At 36.6% G+C, this 15,532-nt stretch overlaps 1 protein-coding gene across 3 annotated transcripts; it reads left to right on the top strand.

Annotated features, from left to right (window-relative positions):
- Nucleotides 1-4,185: 4,185 nt before the first annotated feature.
- LOC103421089 (kinesin-like protein KIN-14J) lies at nucleotides 4,186-14,420 on the top strand. 3 transcript variants are annotated; one of them, XM_029092768.2, is made up of 24 exons: nucleotides 4,186-4,255; nucleotides 4,358-4,513; nucleotides 4,599-4,636; nucleotides 5,456-5,648; nucleotides 5,771-5,928; nucleotides 6,096-6,194; nucleotides 6,639-6,873; nucleotides 7,586-7,695; nucleotides 7,815-7,898; nucleotides 8,034-8,111; nucleotides 8,202-8,294; nucleotides 8,435-8,464; nucleotides 9,477-9,818; nucleotides 9,904-9,985; nucleotides 10,080-10,175; nucleotides 10,265-10,444; nucleotides 10,534-10,640; nucleotides 10,731-10,909; nucleotides 11,085-11,249; nucleotides 11,340-11,593; nucleotides 11,730-11,893; nucleotides 12,750-13,648; nucleotides 13,898-13,995; nucleotides 14,186-14,420. In XM_029092768.2, the coding sequence occupies exons 4-24, from the start codon at nucleotides 5,507-5,509 to the stop codon at nucleotides 14,245-14,247; spliced, it is 3,657 nt and encodes a 1,218-aa protein (XP_028948601.2). In that variant the 5' UTR covers nucleotides 4,186-4,255; nucleotides 4,358-4,513; nucleotides 4,599-4,636; nucleotides 5,456-5,506; the 3' UTR covers nucleotides 14,248-14,420. The 3 variants fall into 3 exon arrangements, with proteins under 3 accessions (XP_028948601.2, XP_070667751.1, XP_070667750.1); XM_070811650.1 differs by lacking the exon at nucleotides 4,599-4,636 and having other exon boundaries at nucleotides 10,731-10,910; nucleotides 11,086-11,249; XM_070811649.1 differs by lacking the exon at nucleotides 4,599-4,636 and having other exon boundaries at nucleotides 4,222-4,513; nucleotides 10,731-10,910; nucleotides 11,086-11,249.
- Nucleotides 14,421-15,532: the final 1,112 nt, after the last annotated feature.

Here is a 15,532-nt window from a genome sequence, read left to right as displayed (position 1 = left end):
AAAGACACTACATTTTCACATCTCACTAATCCATACACTTTCATCTCTTAGCCGTGCAAATCCATTCCATCCATATATCCATACACATCCTAGACACTTGTGCTACAACAAGGTGGTGAAAACAAAGGTCCTTGGCATTTCAAGCTTGGAACTTTGGAGCGTTTTAGGTGTACTTCGTTCTTACTTTCAATGTCTACTTTGTCTAATTTTGTTGCAATTATGAGTGGCTAAACCCCTATTTAGTTAGGGGGAAGTTTGAAGCCATGAACATGCTTGAGATATGAATTGATTTCTTCCAATTGTGATTTGATAAGTTGTGATTGCAATTCAATTATCTATTTTATTCATAACAGATTCTTGTATGTTTATTAAGGATGCATACTTAGTTTTCATGCATGAATTAGATGCTAGAATATAAATAAGTTTCACCTAATCGTTACAAGTTTATATTCATGAGTAGTGAAGGTTGTTTATCACAATTGCGTTAATTGAATTCTTGGCAATTGTATCATGCATTCATAGTTATAATTGCCTCGTCAACACTTATGATTTTCATTGAACGTAATGATCTCTGATTGTATCTCTATTATGCATTCATATAGGGGACTTTTAGAGAATGATTTGGGTTGTCGCATGCATTCATCCAATTCAATGAGTAAAGGAAAATCTGAGGGTTAATTTGTGCATCACGGTTAATCTGGGGTGTTGAGCATCATAGTTTATTGAAAAGCAATTGGAAATCGATTCATGTACAAGTGTGTTATGTGTGAAGAACGAACCTCTAACTAATCCATCCATCATCATATTCCTCAAATTTGTCTTACAATCTGCCTAGTTTTATAACTTGTTTGTTTGTTTCAAATTCATCAAAACCAAAATCCCCATTTTACTTTCTTGTTTCAAAGTGTTAAATTTCGGTTTTGTTTGTGTAATTTGAGTGTTTTGATTCAAACCAAAACACTAAATTCGTCCAAAATTGTGTTAGAGTCAAATCTGCCCAGTTTGTGTTTTTAGGCAGTTTCGAGTCTTTAGAATTTTTTTTGAGTCCCTTGAGTCTATTCAAATGTTTTTAACTTTGTTTTTATGTTTTTGAGTAAGTTTAGAGGTTTTAGTAAGCCCTCATAATCCTCGGTTTAGAACGATCCCTACTTGCATTTATACTACAATTTGACAACAAGAAGGTTTAATTTGAGTGCTTAACTTTCATCGCATCAGCCTTGAACACACATCTCGATCGATGAGGTTTCTGAAAGTCTATCTTTGCAGTCAAGACTTAGAGTGCACCATCGGTTGATGTAGTCAGTGACTAGCTCATCCTTCCACTGCTTCATATTTGTGAGCTTCAGCATGCTTATAGTGCGGCGGGTGCTGCAGAAGCGGTTAAGGAATTCTCTTTCCAATTGATCCCAATTGTTGATGGACTGAGGCTCTAGGTCCGTGTACCACTCAAAGGCGTTTCGTTTCAGCGAGCGCACAAACTGCTTGGCGAGGTAATCTCTCTCCTTCCCAGCGTTGTTGCAAGTTTTGACGAAATGTGCAACGTGCTGCTTTGGGTTTCCTTTTCCATCAAACTGCATGAACTTTGGTGGTTGATAACCCCTTGGCATCTTCAGGGCATCAATCTTCTTGGAGTAGGGCTTCGAGTAGAACAAGGAGGTATGTGAACTCCCTTCGTACTGTGCCTTAATGGTGTTGGTGATCATTTCATGCAGCTGCTGGATAGAAAGAGATCTCATGAGTGCTGCTGCTTGGTCTGGCTCTGGCTTCACATCAACTTTTTCCACCGGAGGTTCATCTTTTTCACCAGCTCCTCTTTTTAATGGATCATCTTTTGGGTCGAGGTTCTCATCATTCTGTGGCTCCAGTCGGCTGATGAGTGCAGCGATTTGCAAGTCTTTTTCTTCCACTGTTCGTGTTAGCCTTACGATCGCTTCATTCATTTGAGCCAGTTATTCTTCAATGAAGGTAACGCCAATGGTCATGACTTGTGCAACCAATAGACGTGACTTTCCTTTAGACATCCAGGATGCTGACGAAGAACGTCATTGGCTACTTTGGGATGTCATCTTGTGTGCTTTAGCAACATGCTTCGATGCCCCCAGCGAGGTCAGGTTGATGACGAACTCGCGCCTTTGATGCTCCCCTTGCTCCTTTAGCGGCACCAATTTTGAAGCAACATGTTGAGGAGCGATTGTGGCGTCAATGGATTGTCCGTTTACAGCGAAAGTGCTCAAGATCCTTCCTTTGGTGGTTGCGAGAACAGCTTGTCCCTTGCTTGATGTCATTGACTTTGAGGTGTGTTTGGATTCCTTGAACGGAGAAAGAGATGAGAGGTAGAGATGGTCCCAAGGGCGTGCCAAATTTGTGAACACGGAAATTCCTGGTACAAAAGAGACAAGAACACGTGTACACAATAATATTTGTATTAATGATTTAGGAGTTACAATCTCTCTCAAATTTGATTCTCTGATTCGATCTCTGTAAAGTATTGATTTGTGGATTGTGATGCTGATCCAAGGGCCTTCGAGGCTTGGTCTTGGATAAACGGTTGGAAGTTTCTTCAAGGGGCCTTTTGGGCTTGATCTTGAAGGTTGATGGATGAACGGATCTTCAAGAGCTTTTGGGCTTGATCTTAAAGAACTGTTGATGAACGGATCTTCAAGGGCCTTTAGGGATTGATCTTAATGAACAGTTGATGGATGGATCTTCAAGGGCTTTTGGGTTTGATCTTGAAGAACGGTTGTATGTGTGGATTTGTTGATGTTGTTGATCCAAAGGGCCATTGACGCTTGATCTTAGGATGAACGGATGATGAACAATGAACATTTTCTTCAAGGGCCGTCGGTGCTTGATCCTGAATTGGTGGAAGTTCCTTCAAAGGGCCATTGGAGCTTGATCTTGAAGGTTGAGTTGACGAAGAACGAAGAGAGCTTTTCTTGATCCTTCGGGATTTGCTTGGGAGCTTTGGAGTTTCAAAGCTTTAAGGTTTTGGTGTGAGGTGAATTGGTTATGAATTGGTCTCCCAAAATGAATGCCTTGGCTTCCTATTTATAGAATTCCAAAACCTGATTTTTGGATTTAAATAATCAGATGAAATAAATCATTTCTGCCAAGTGTTGACATGTTGATGACTTTTCTGATGATTCTCAATTTTTCGTTGATTCACCTGCTATGTGTAAAATTTATGTGACACGTGAACATTAAAATTTTAATTATTGATCAACATTTATTTCATCGAAATTTTGATGTCTACAATAACATGCATCAGGTCACAAATGTGAGAATATCATTACTCACATTCCTTTTATAATAATAATTGGGTGGTGCCGCTCCCCACACACTTTTTTTATCTTCCGCTTCTTGTTAATTTTGTCATTTGATCATCTTTAATTCGCTTTATATTTTTCAACTAAACGTTAAAGACAATTAATAACATTTTCAGCTATTTAGGCATGAGTGTTGTTTAAGATGGGTTCAAAGCTCAAATCAAAAACAAAAATGTGGGTTTAAAGCCTTTTGTCCTAAAAACTTGTCCGACCACTCCCAATGCAAATAGTTCCATATGGGCTCTACCGCGATATGATATATCTCATTGAGAAACGCTATCAAAGTTGTTGTCCCAATAGCTTCCACTGAGGGGCCGAACGCGAACTTTGTCCAGAGCTTGACCAGGGGATGGTTGAGTGCGCAAGAAAGAAACTATAGCAAGAAATGAAAAAAAAAATCATCGCTAAATCAATAACTAATTCAATAATTACATTTGTGCTTTTATGGTAACATATCTCCTTGAAATTTTGCAGATGTGAAATTACATTTTTTTTCCCTTAATAGAAACATTCCTTACTTATCCTGGGCAATTAATGTGTTAAATAAATTACTAAATATGGAAAAAAAATAGATAAGCTTGATGTTGTCTTCAGCTGTACTTGCACCGGGGGAAGCGCGTACACATGCACGCGCAGGCCTAAATTTAAATTAATAAATAAAAATATTAACTAATTTGTTTTTTATTAAGTTAGTTTTGGTTGTCCGAATGAAAAAGGCTTAAGTTGGAAATTTAAAATCCGAATAACAGCAACAGACAAAAATAACAAGGCGGGAACCCAATCCAAAAGTGGGAGGCCGGGGGCCAAACTGCAATTAGAAAAAATTAGAGGTCCTTAATCCGAAATAAAAAAAATTAGAAGAAAATAAAAAAATTCCCAATTCCCAACCAATCTCCCTATCTTTCTTTTCACTCCCTGTTGTCCCAAAAGTTTGCTTCCTCTCTCTTCTCGGACCTCAAAAAAAATGAAATTACAAAAATTATTTATTTTTTAGTTTTAATTTCTGAATTTTTTTTTGTTTTCTGAAACAGATCGTTCCCCAGGATTCCAGCATTTGTTTTTTCGCCTTCCGGCATTTGCAATTTTCGGAGGAATTTCAATTCGAATTCCTCCGGCCGGCGGCTCCGAAGCTGGCTCTCTCTCTCTCTCTCTCTGGTGTGATCTCTCTGGCGTTGTTGTCCAATCAGGTTCGTACCGCATTCACTGAAATATTAGGGTTTTGTTTGGCGATCTGATTGTTGGGACTTATGTTTCTTCTGTTTCGGGTTTCAGAATTCGACAATGCAGCTGGAAATTGTCTAATTTTATAGGTGAGATTTTGAGTTGGAATGCTTTGGGATTTTATTTGTCATTTCTCTCGCGCTTTGGGTTTTTTTTTTTGATGGTGGATGATTTGGGGTCTGTTTGGTTGCGGGGAAAATTGAGGATAGGATAAGGTACAAGGAGAGTAGTTGTTTGATATGTGATTGTTTGATATCAGCCAATTCTATATATTTGTGTATAATTATATATATATATATATATATTTATATATACATATATTTGTACGTGTGTTGTGTGTGTTCTAGTTGAGTGTGATTTTCTTATTATATAGTGTATATGAAGAAAAGGATCAATGCACTTTATAAACTTTGCTTTCTTTGTTTTTTGTTGGGTTTTTGTTGATTTTATCAATCTCGGAAAGCAACAAAGAGTTCACTTTGAGGCGTAGGTGAAGCGATTTTCAATATTTTGTAGCACAATTCTATTTACATAAATGCTATTTAAGTAAAGTTGCAACGGACAAAAATGATACTATATTGGCTACACATGGTGGAAATTAATTAATTGTTGAATTTGGTATAAGAAATTTTCAATCTTTCTGAAGTTATTTGATTACGTAGTTGGAATGCCATGCATCGCGATGGCATGAAGTTATGAACTACTGACTTTCAACTGAGGCATGGTACTTTTGATGATTCGTTGATTTATGCATAATGGGACACGTGCATGACCTTGCATTAATTGTTTCTCAGGGAAATTACTTGATGGATTTTGTCTCCATTCTTAAGATTTTGTTCCTTACCAGTTACAGAGACTCATGTATTTTCCTTTTGGTGTATGTGTTTTGTATTATTGTTTCCTTGTAGCTGTGTGTCCTCAATTGATAACAAGAACAGGACATTCCTGGAGATTATATCATGAACACTCAGTTAGAGTCTCATAAAGATGAGAATGGGGGGTCAAAGTCACACAAAGATGAAAAGGAGGGGTGTGAAAATTTAAATGGGATTTCAACTGCAAATACTGAACCAGCGGAAAGTTTCAGCAGCACAGTTGAAGGTAGTAAACTGTTTCTCTCTCTCTCTCTCTCTCTCCCTGGACCTGGAGTTATGTAAACAAAATTGGCCCCATTAAGAGTTCCTCCTTCTCCATGATTTACCAACTCTGTTTTCTTTTTTCAGACAACCAGATATTATCTCTGGTGGAGTGGTTAAATTTTATTGTCCCTTATTTAAGATTGCCATTGGATGCTACCGAGGAGGAACTCAGAGCCTGCTTAATTGATGGCACTGTTCTATGCAGAATTTTAAATAAGCTGTGTCCTGGTTCAGTTGAAATGGTAGACTACTGTTCTGTTTTGTTTGCTTATAAACATCTTGGTATATAAATACAATTGCTAAGGATGTTCCCTTATTTTTATTTTAAATTGTATTAGTTCTGTACCGGTACATGGTTTTTTATGTTGCATTCTTGATTCTTCATTAGAATGGTTTTTCCCTGATTTAGGGAGGGAGTTCGGACCCCGGTTTCGCAAATGTCAAGAGGTTTCTGGTGGCTGTGGATGAATTAGGATTCCCCCGCTTTGACCTGATCGACCTAGAGCAGGTAGTTAAACTGATATTTCTTTGACTATTTCGGTTTTTAACCTTTTTCAAACCAGTCATGGATTATTTACGTCTGATTTCATAGAAGCTATTTTAACCTCAGCACCATCATGAAACTGAGTAACCTGGTACCTTTGGTGACATCCAATAAATTGAAACTAAGCATCGTGCGGCCAACTTGGCCTTAGCTCTGTTATCTGCAGAGTTCTGGGTTTATTATACATGGGGTGTATTTACCGAGAAAGAAAACTTTTTCACTATAAAACCATATTGTATTTTATGTGACCAGCCCAATAATAATTCCTAGATTTGTTCAGAATTATACTGGATGGATTGTCCTGTACCAATATTTGGTGTGGGAAAATAATCCCTTTGGATCCTCACTATTTTTTTTTCTAACACTTAACTTCCTTGTATCAATTGATGGTCTGGGATAAAATTGCAGGGATCTCTGGTACCAGTTTTGCAATGCCTTGGTGCACTTAAATCTTCTTTTGACTTTGGTTTTTGGGGAGAGAACAGTAAACACCTAACAAGGACAGGAAGTGATTTGTTGGAGATAGAATCTTTAAGGGGAATTGATTGTTCCCGAGGGGATATCTCAACATTTGGACAACAATGTACTCAAAATAGAGAAGAGACACAAGGAAATTCAGTTGATTCAACATCTCAAGTGACAGGTAGGAAATCATACACTTGTATGAACCTACATGTAGGAACAAATTTTAGAAATTTAATATCTCGGTTTATTATGCTTTAGTATTTTCAAGAGTCTTTTATGGTCATCTAACTGGTGCGCATGAGTGAAATCACAAGTAATGGATCTCAACTTGGATTTTGGATTTATCTTGTTAAAACTTTAGGCAACTTTTTTCTCGGCTTTGCTTGAGAACATGATCAAGAAGAGCATACATAGATTAAAGTGTTGTAAGTCATTTAGGGGTAAAGTTGTTGCGTTACCACTCTGAAGTGAATAACATTTATTTAGAAATCCTCCCTGGAAAGATACTCTTTTCTATGATTTCGTAGTCATATAATTTTGTCCATGATGCTGGTCTGTGGTAATTTTTATTCCAATTCATATGCTGCATATATGAGATATTATATATTGTGTGCCATGCAGCATAAGTCCTTAATTGGACGAATCTAGGAGTTAGGGGGTAGGGTGTGAAGCTAGAGGTGTGAACTCTCTCTTTGGGGTATTTTTGTGGATACGTTAGTGCAACAACCTTATAAAGTTAGACTGGATGTTTGGAGTGAAAGGGTGGCGGGTTGTGCTGCTTGTGCTGCTGTGCATATAATTGGATATGTTATTTTGCTTCTGTTGTTGTCTATGTGCTGACAATATTGTTAATACATTACTTTTGTTTTCCTTTTCTCCCTTGTTTTCAGATCCATCAGCTGATTTAGTACATCATATTGGACAGCAACTGAAGCAGGGGACTTTTGTTGATTTTTCTAATGCTAAGATTTTGGAATCAATCAAATCAACCAGTTTAGATGTAATCTCATGAGCCTTTTTTCGTTCTTGTTACTTTCTTTTAGATGTACATATAATTATAAGTTGTTGCTGTATTTTAGTGAAACTTTATTTCCATATTACAATTTTTCTTTGTTGCAGAATGCATCTACTCGATCACTTTTCAATGTTGGGCATAAGATTCTGGATGACAGTATTGACAGAAACAATGGTGATGTACCTCATGTATGGCAGTAAGAGGATACATGGACACCATTTAAAGCGTTCATGCATATATTAACAGTTATAAATTTATGTCCTTGTTTGTGCTGTACATTTAAATTTGTATCTCTAATTATTATCTGTAATAAAAAATTTCAGCGCGTAGCATTTCTTCTGAAAAAAGTCATGCAAGTGACTGAGCAGCGATTTGCAAATCAGGCAGTTAACTTGAGAATTGTAAATTCTTCTGCCTTTGTTTTTGTCAGAGAATATAATTTTCTTATTCTATTCATTAGTTATAGGGTTTCAATTTTTGGGTTCTTGTAGCAAAACAATGTATATAAGGCCCGTGAGGAGAAGTATCTATTGAAAATAAAAGTACTTGAGACCCTCACATCTGGGACTGCCGAAGAAAATGAGGTACACTGAATAAAATAAATTTGGCTGTGCTTCCCTTTTTAAATTTATAATTAAATTTTTTTTGAGAAAATTTAAATTATAATTTTGGATATTAATCTAATCGATCTCATTTGTTGTTCCTTCTTCCCATCTTCCTTTAGGTTGTTCTGAAACAGCTTCAGAATATCAAGGTGCAATTTCAATTGTGTATTGCTATCTTAAATTTAGCAATGATGAAGCATTTCATATTGTGGATTCTTTTATTTCAATGACTTTTTGTGTCTTAAAACTCTTAGAAACACATGTATTTCTTCCATGTCTTCACTTTTACCTGTCTTTTGAATATCTCATCCATTCAAATTCACATGCCCTTTTTCCTTAACATAATATATCCGCATGAATTATGAACTATGAGTGTGTTTTTGTTATTGTAACATGGTTAGGGAATGGGTTTATTGTTCAATTTCCATGTTTGGTTAGTATAATTAGTTTGGGTTTTGCTTCCCATGAGCATCTAAATGCAAAAGTTTTTGCAAACACTAGGAAATAAGTAGGTTTCCTGAACCAATTAGCTTTGACTTCATAAATGATTCATAATAATGACCGTGCCCTTATATCTGTACTTCTTTAGAAGTCATTGGTATCCTGATAAAAAAAATACTTACGTTCCAATTATTTCTAGAACTTTGGAATGAAAATAGCTATTTTTCACTTATTAGGAATCCCATTTCAAGGAACAGGTTCAAAAGTCTGGAAACCTGATTCTGCAATACAAACCCAGCCAATGAGTCTATGACGTTGTGTAGATATCTGTGTAATATGTGTAACATGTACACCAGTCTTGTATGCTTTCTTGGTTGACATTCCATGAAATATCACCTGTTGGGGAAGCTTGTATGATTTGTTTTTATTAATCTTCTTTCCATGCATTAAACAAATGAATTTCATCTCCACAAACTATATTTCTGTTTGTTATGTGTTCATACCTGATTTGATGAAGATCCCGCTACTGAACTGAAGGATAATTAACTTTCTAATATTCTCATCTAAACTAAGAAAATGTTGATTAAATAACGAACCAAAAGACTCTCAGATACGATTTGTAAAATATGCTTTTATATGTAGAAAAGGGCAGGCGATTTCTAGTTCTTGTTTTAGGAAAATTTTATATATTTTTTATAATATGGTTATTTTTTCTTGCAGCTTGAGAAGTTTGATATAGAGGAGCAGAAAAAACTTGAGGAGGAGGATGCAATGCGATTAAAGGAAGAGAAGGATCACAGGGATTCACAGATTTCAACACTGAAACGGGAACTAGAAATGGCCACAAGTCGACATGAAAGTTACTGCCAGAAGTTAGAGGCAAATGCAAAAGAAGCTAAACTTCAACTGGAAAGGAAGTTAAAGGAACTCGAGTGTATACTAACAGATTCAAAGCAGAACCAGAAAGAACTAGAGGCATCTTTGGAAAATGAATCAGGGAGATGGAAAAATAAAGAACGCACTTATCAAAGCTTCGTAGCTTGCCAATCTGGAGCTTTGCAGGTTTGCCGTTATTGACATTAATTTAGTCTCTTAGACTCAATGTGTTGATGTTAATTCTACAACCTGATATGCTGATGCTTGACAGGAATTAAGTGCCACTTTGGAGTCCACTAGACGTGAAATCTTGAAGACAAAAAGCAGTTATTCTGAAGAATTTAATTACTTGGGTAAGACTGATAATTAATTTCTAATTTTTATGTTTATTTGTAATTTTTTCTTGGGAAGGGTATCTCTTCACAATTTATGCCTTTAATATTGAAGGTTTGAAGCTTAAAGAACTAACAGATGCTGCTGAAAAGTATCATGCTGTTCTCAATGAAAATCGGAAATTGTATAATGAGGTTCAGGATTTGAAAGGTATATTATCAAATACAATTGTGTTATTGTCATATTTGGATTGATTTCTTGTTATTTGATTATGATGCTTCTTTTTTTTTCGCATGAAGGTAATATTAGAGTGTACTGTCGAATAAGACCATTTCTTCCGGGTCAAAGCCAAAAGGAAACCACCATAGAATATATTGGTGAAAATGGTGATCTAGTTATGGCAAATCCCTCTAAACAAGGAAAAGACAGCCGCAGGCTGTTTAAATTTAACAAAGTATTTGGTCCTGCAGCCACACAAGGTATTTAATATCTTATATTGTACAACATGGATGTTGGCATTGATTTTTGTCATTACTATTGGCAAACTTATATTTACCTATGTCAACAGCGGACGTATTTTTAGACACCCAACCATTGATTCGTTCTGTCCTTGATGGATACAATGTTTGTATATTTGCCTATGGTCAAACTGGTTCAGGAAAGACCTATACAATGGTAAGAGTTTAAGTATGTTTTTGTTTTCTCTTATCAACCATTTACATTATTCTTACCCATGTCTTGACATATTTTTTGTGTTGCTTCTAGTCTGGGCCTAGTGTATCCTCAACAGATGACTGGGGTATCAACTATCGAGCATTAAATGATCTTTTCCAAATATCTCAGAGCAGGAAAAGCTCCATAGCTTATGAAGTTGGTGTTCAAATGGTAGAGATATATAATGAACAAGTTCGTGATCTACTCTCAAGTGAGGGTCCTCAAAAAAGATATCCTTCATTTCGTTAATTTGTGTTACCTTTTAAAATGCCACGGTTGAGAATTAGGATGCTTGCGTTGAGTAATAGTTTGCTTCTTATTTATTTGCTATAATTCCTGATGATATTGATCCTATCTTCCTCACTTTGGTATTACAAAAGATTTTGTTTCCTTTAACTTTCACACACTTGGGATTTGGAATACCACCCAGCCAAATGGGTTAGCTGTCCCTGAAGCAAGCATGCATCCTGTTAACTCAACTGCAGATGTCCTAAAGTTAATGAATATTGGGTTGATGAACCGGGCAGTCGGTGCTACTGCCCTAAATGAACGAAGTAGCCGATCTCATAGGTTATATTCTGAATACAAAGTTTTTTAACGACATTATATTTATTGTCTTCTTCCATGAGACATAATTTTTAATCAATTAAAATGGTGCAGTGTTTTGACTGTTCATGTTCGTGGAGTGGACTTGAAGTCTGACACTTCTCTGCGTGGTAGTCTACATCTCGTGGATCTTGCCGGAAGCGAACGAGTGGATCGATCTGAAGCTACTGGAGATAGGCTGAGGGAGGCACAGCATATAAACAAGTCACTGTCTGCTCTCGGGGATGTGATTTTTGCTCTTGCACAGAAGTCTTCACATGTACCGTATAGAAACAGCAAATTAACTCAAGTGCTTCAGAGTTCTTTAGGTACTTGTTCAATTATTTGGTTTCATTCTTGATGAGATGACAAGGTCATTGTTATAGCATGCAAGTTATGTTCTATAGCTCTTGCTATCTTCAATTTATGGATTGTTTATTTATTGATTTGCTTCTCTAACTGTAGGTGGTCAAGCAAAGACACTCATGTTTGTACAGCTGAATCCGGATGTTGAATCCTTCGCTCAGACTATAAGTACACTGAAGTTTGCAGAGAGGGTTTCTGGTGTTGAATTAGGTGCTGCCCGGAGCAACAAAGAGGGAAGATATGTAAGAGAACTTATGGAGCAGGTACAGATTCTTATTATTTTCTTTAAGTATGTCTACCTAGATATAGTGTCTTTCTGCCATTTGGATTAATTTGAGATAAATTTCCATTGCTTTTTCAAATTAGTTTACTGTCTTGTCAAATAAGTAGAGGTTATAGAAAGTTGAATAGGTCCTTTGATGCTGTTTCTTCGTTTCCAATGAAAGTAATGGGTTGTCAATTAGGAATGCTGGTCTTTTAAAAAAAGAAGATAAAAAAGCTCACTGACCCCTGATGCGGTTTAGTGAGAACTGCATGCACCAATGGAATAGATTTGCTATAATGAGCGGTTAAACTGCACAGGGAGTTTCTTTAATGCTAAGTGTTTCTGGCTTCACACTTAAAATTGGTGCTGAGAGAGCATCCTCCTGCCATGTGGGCTGGTGCCTTGTTACTCATAGAGAATAGTTCTAAAATGAACCTGCCTTTCTCTGGTTGGACGCCCTATACTGATGCTGTTTCCAGCATTGTCTCTGGGTTTTTTTTCCTGGTTGACTGATGAAAATACTTTGCATACTGATTGACTCTCTATATGATATCGGTTATGTTGTTTGAAAGCATTGGTGCCGTGGAAGCTTATAGGAGGGGTTATTTTCCACAGTTCATATTTCGACCTACCAAATTGTTGGCTTTTGAGAATAAAACCTCAACGATTGTACGAGGTTTTTCTTTTTTCCAGAATAAGGGTTGCATTCAACAGATAAAAGAAATTGACATGATCCGCTGGCAGGATGAAATATTGGGGTTGCAACAGTGCAAAGCTGACAAATACTGTATCCCCTCAGAAGTCAGTCAGGAAATGCTTTTATTCAATATCTAATTATCTGTTAAATCTTGCAGGTGGCATCCTTCAGGGACACAATTGCTAAGAAAGATGAAGAGATTGAACGATTGCTGAAGGTCAATAGTAATGGGTTACACCGTGGCATGAGCTCACTAAGATTTGCGTCTTCCTCTCCAAGAAGACATTCAATTGGGTCTCCTCGACTGAGCCAAAAGAGCCCAGGTAGAAGAGGCTTGGGATATTATAGTGATAAGCGTTCTGAAGTTAGTTCCCAGCTTTCAACAGATGACTTTAGAAATCGTAGGGAAGATTTTCCTCGGTCAAAGCATGGAGGAGAGGCAAATGATTCTGAAGGTAGTTCTCAGTCAATGGATGACTTTAGACATCATAAGGAACATATGCCACAGTCAAAGCATGAAGGTGAGGCAAAGCATTCTGAAGATAGTTCGCAGCAGTCGGCAGATGACTTTAGAGATAATATGGAGCATTCGCCTCTGTCAAAGCACAGAGGTGAGACAAAGAATTCTGAAGCTGGTTCTGATAAGTCACTAGATGACTTTAGAAATCATGAGGGCCATTCAACTCAACCAAAGTATGGAGGTGGAGGAAAGCATTCTGAAGGCAGTTCTGAGCAGTCAATGGATGACTTTAGACGTCATAAGGAACACTCGACTCAACAAAAGGATGGAGATGAGTCAAGTCAGAACATCACTGAAGATTTTGAGCTCGTGGGCTTTGGTGAGGAAGATTCTGGGGAGAGATTAAGCGACATATCTGATGGTGGTCTCTCAATGGGAACAGAAACTGAGGGTTCCATGGCCAGTTTTATGGAGTTTACTCTTTTCCCTGATGTTACAAAAGCAACAGAAAGTACAAATGCTGGAAATACAGAAGTCATGAAAACTCAAATTGAGAATGCTCAGGGCGAAAAGACACCATCCCAGCGCACAGTAAGGTAAGTTTCTCATTTCCTCACATCCTCATGTGATTGATAACGTGCTATTTTGTTAGTAAGATTAAATTCCCAAATTTTTTATGCACCAGTTATTATTATATTTGTTACTTGGTCAAAGTTTTAAAAATTGAGTTCAAATTGAGGGTGATTAATTTGGAAATTTTAATATTTGCCCGACTCTCTAGTCATTAAACCCACTTCATTCCTATGAATCTAATGCTTCAATTGTTCTTTTTATCTGGATTCAAGGTTTGCACCATCTAAACTTCCAAAGCCATCACCTAAGTTGGCAGAAACAAAAGCTACTCGGACGTCTGTGATCAGAAGTTCTTCAAAGGTTTTGCCAAGTATGTATCTGAATCCTTCCGTCTACATATAACCGTTTTGTTGTATTCAACCTTTAGACCAGCAGTGATTCATATACTTTCACCATAGCCACCGTAATTCTCCAAACCCCCTTCCCCGTCCCTGTCCCCCCTTCATTTCCTCCTTTCGACGACGCCTCTTCTCTTATCTCATTCCCCTAATTCATTTCAGGTCCTTGGAAATCTACTGCCGGCAGCAGCTCATCAGTGAGGTCTTCCAAACGCTGGCATTAAAAACTCACTGTACTAATGCGAATTTAATACTGCTCCTCCTATTAGGCTATTAGTAGTTTCCATTTGTCTTTATATTGAAAAAATGGCAACTGGAGACTTCAGCATTTGACCTTGTACTGTATGTTCTAAACAATGAATAGTATAAAAACCTTCGATTTTTTAGATCTCTCCAATTTTTTTTTTGTACAGTTTTACTATTTATTTTCCCTATTTGAACTTTACAAGTATAGTTATCGTAGTCCTTTTTTTTTTCTAGAGTTTCAAGTTTTACACAAAACCGACCCTACTTACTAGGATATGGTTTGGTTGTTGTGAGTAATGCTAGGCCTACTAAATGACTATGGTTTGTAATTGTATCCATAAAACATTCCCAATTATTTTCTTGCCTATATTTTTGTCCAGACTTGCTTAGGCAAGCAATATTCATGCGCTTACAATATGTGTAAACGACATATTTATGCATTAAGAGAAATATTATACCCCATTGTTATAACATTGGTGGACTGAATTGATTATATCATGTGACGGTGTTTTAATACTGCAATAACTTTTCTATAATCTTGGTGCATTTCAATATTGTTTTGGTCATATTAGATACCTCTTTGTATAAAAAAAATTAAAAAAAATAAAGTAATAATTTATACGATTCAAACGTATAAAATACATATTGAATACATTGTGAGGCTAAGTCTACCATTTTCTCCTTAATGTAGATAGTATCGTTTGTTCAGAAAGGAAAAAAAAAACATAAATACGTCTAAGGAACTAAAGAAGGTAAACAACTTGACGGTTAAACTATAAGGTTCCTCTTCTCATACTTATTGGCAAAAGGCTAAGAGATTCAGAAGTACACTTGTCTTTTTGCTGATGTGAGGGTTTGCCCCTTTAATTACCAGCATACTGCTCTCACTCGCTGTAAAATAAAGCTTTTCTTTTTCTTTTTTTCCGAAGGAGAAAGACAGAGGTGGATGATGCATGTTTTGTATTGCGAGGTAAAATAAAGCTTTTTTTTTTTTTTTTTTGTTCTTTCTGAAATTTGGAATTATACAATCCCTAAATCTACAAAGATGGAGACCTTTGGCAGGTCTTAAGGTATTCTTCATTTTCATCCTTGAACAAAATTTAACAGCTTTCCAATTACTTGCAGATATGAAATGTGTTTGGAGCTGGACATGCCATATGCTACACATAGATTATCTAGTCAAATGCATCTTTCATCATTTTACAAAACTATTTATAACAAATCCTTCAGGAGTTTGGGACTATTGTTGCAGTACATGCAAAA

Source organism: Malus domestica, chromosome 14, assembly GCF_042453785.1.
Source record: "Malus domestica chromosome 14, GDT2T_hap1".
NCBI lineage: Eukaryota > Viridiplantae > Streptophyta > Magnoliopsida > Rosales > Rosaceae > Malus > Malus domestica.
The sequence above is the reverse complement of the archived record's forward strand: the minus strand, read 5'-3'. Positions and strand labels throughout refer to the sequence as shown.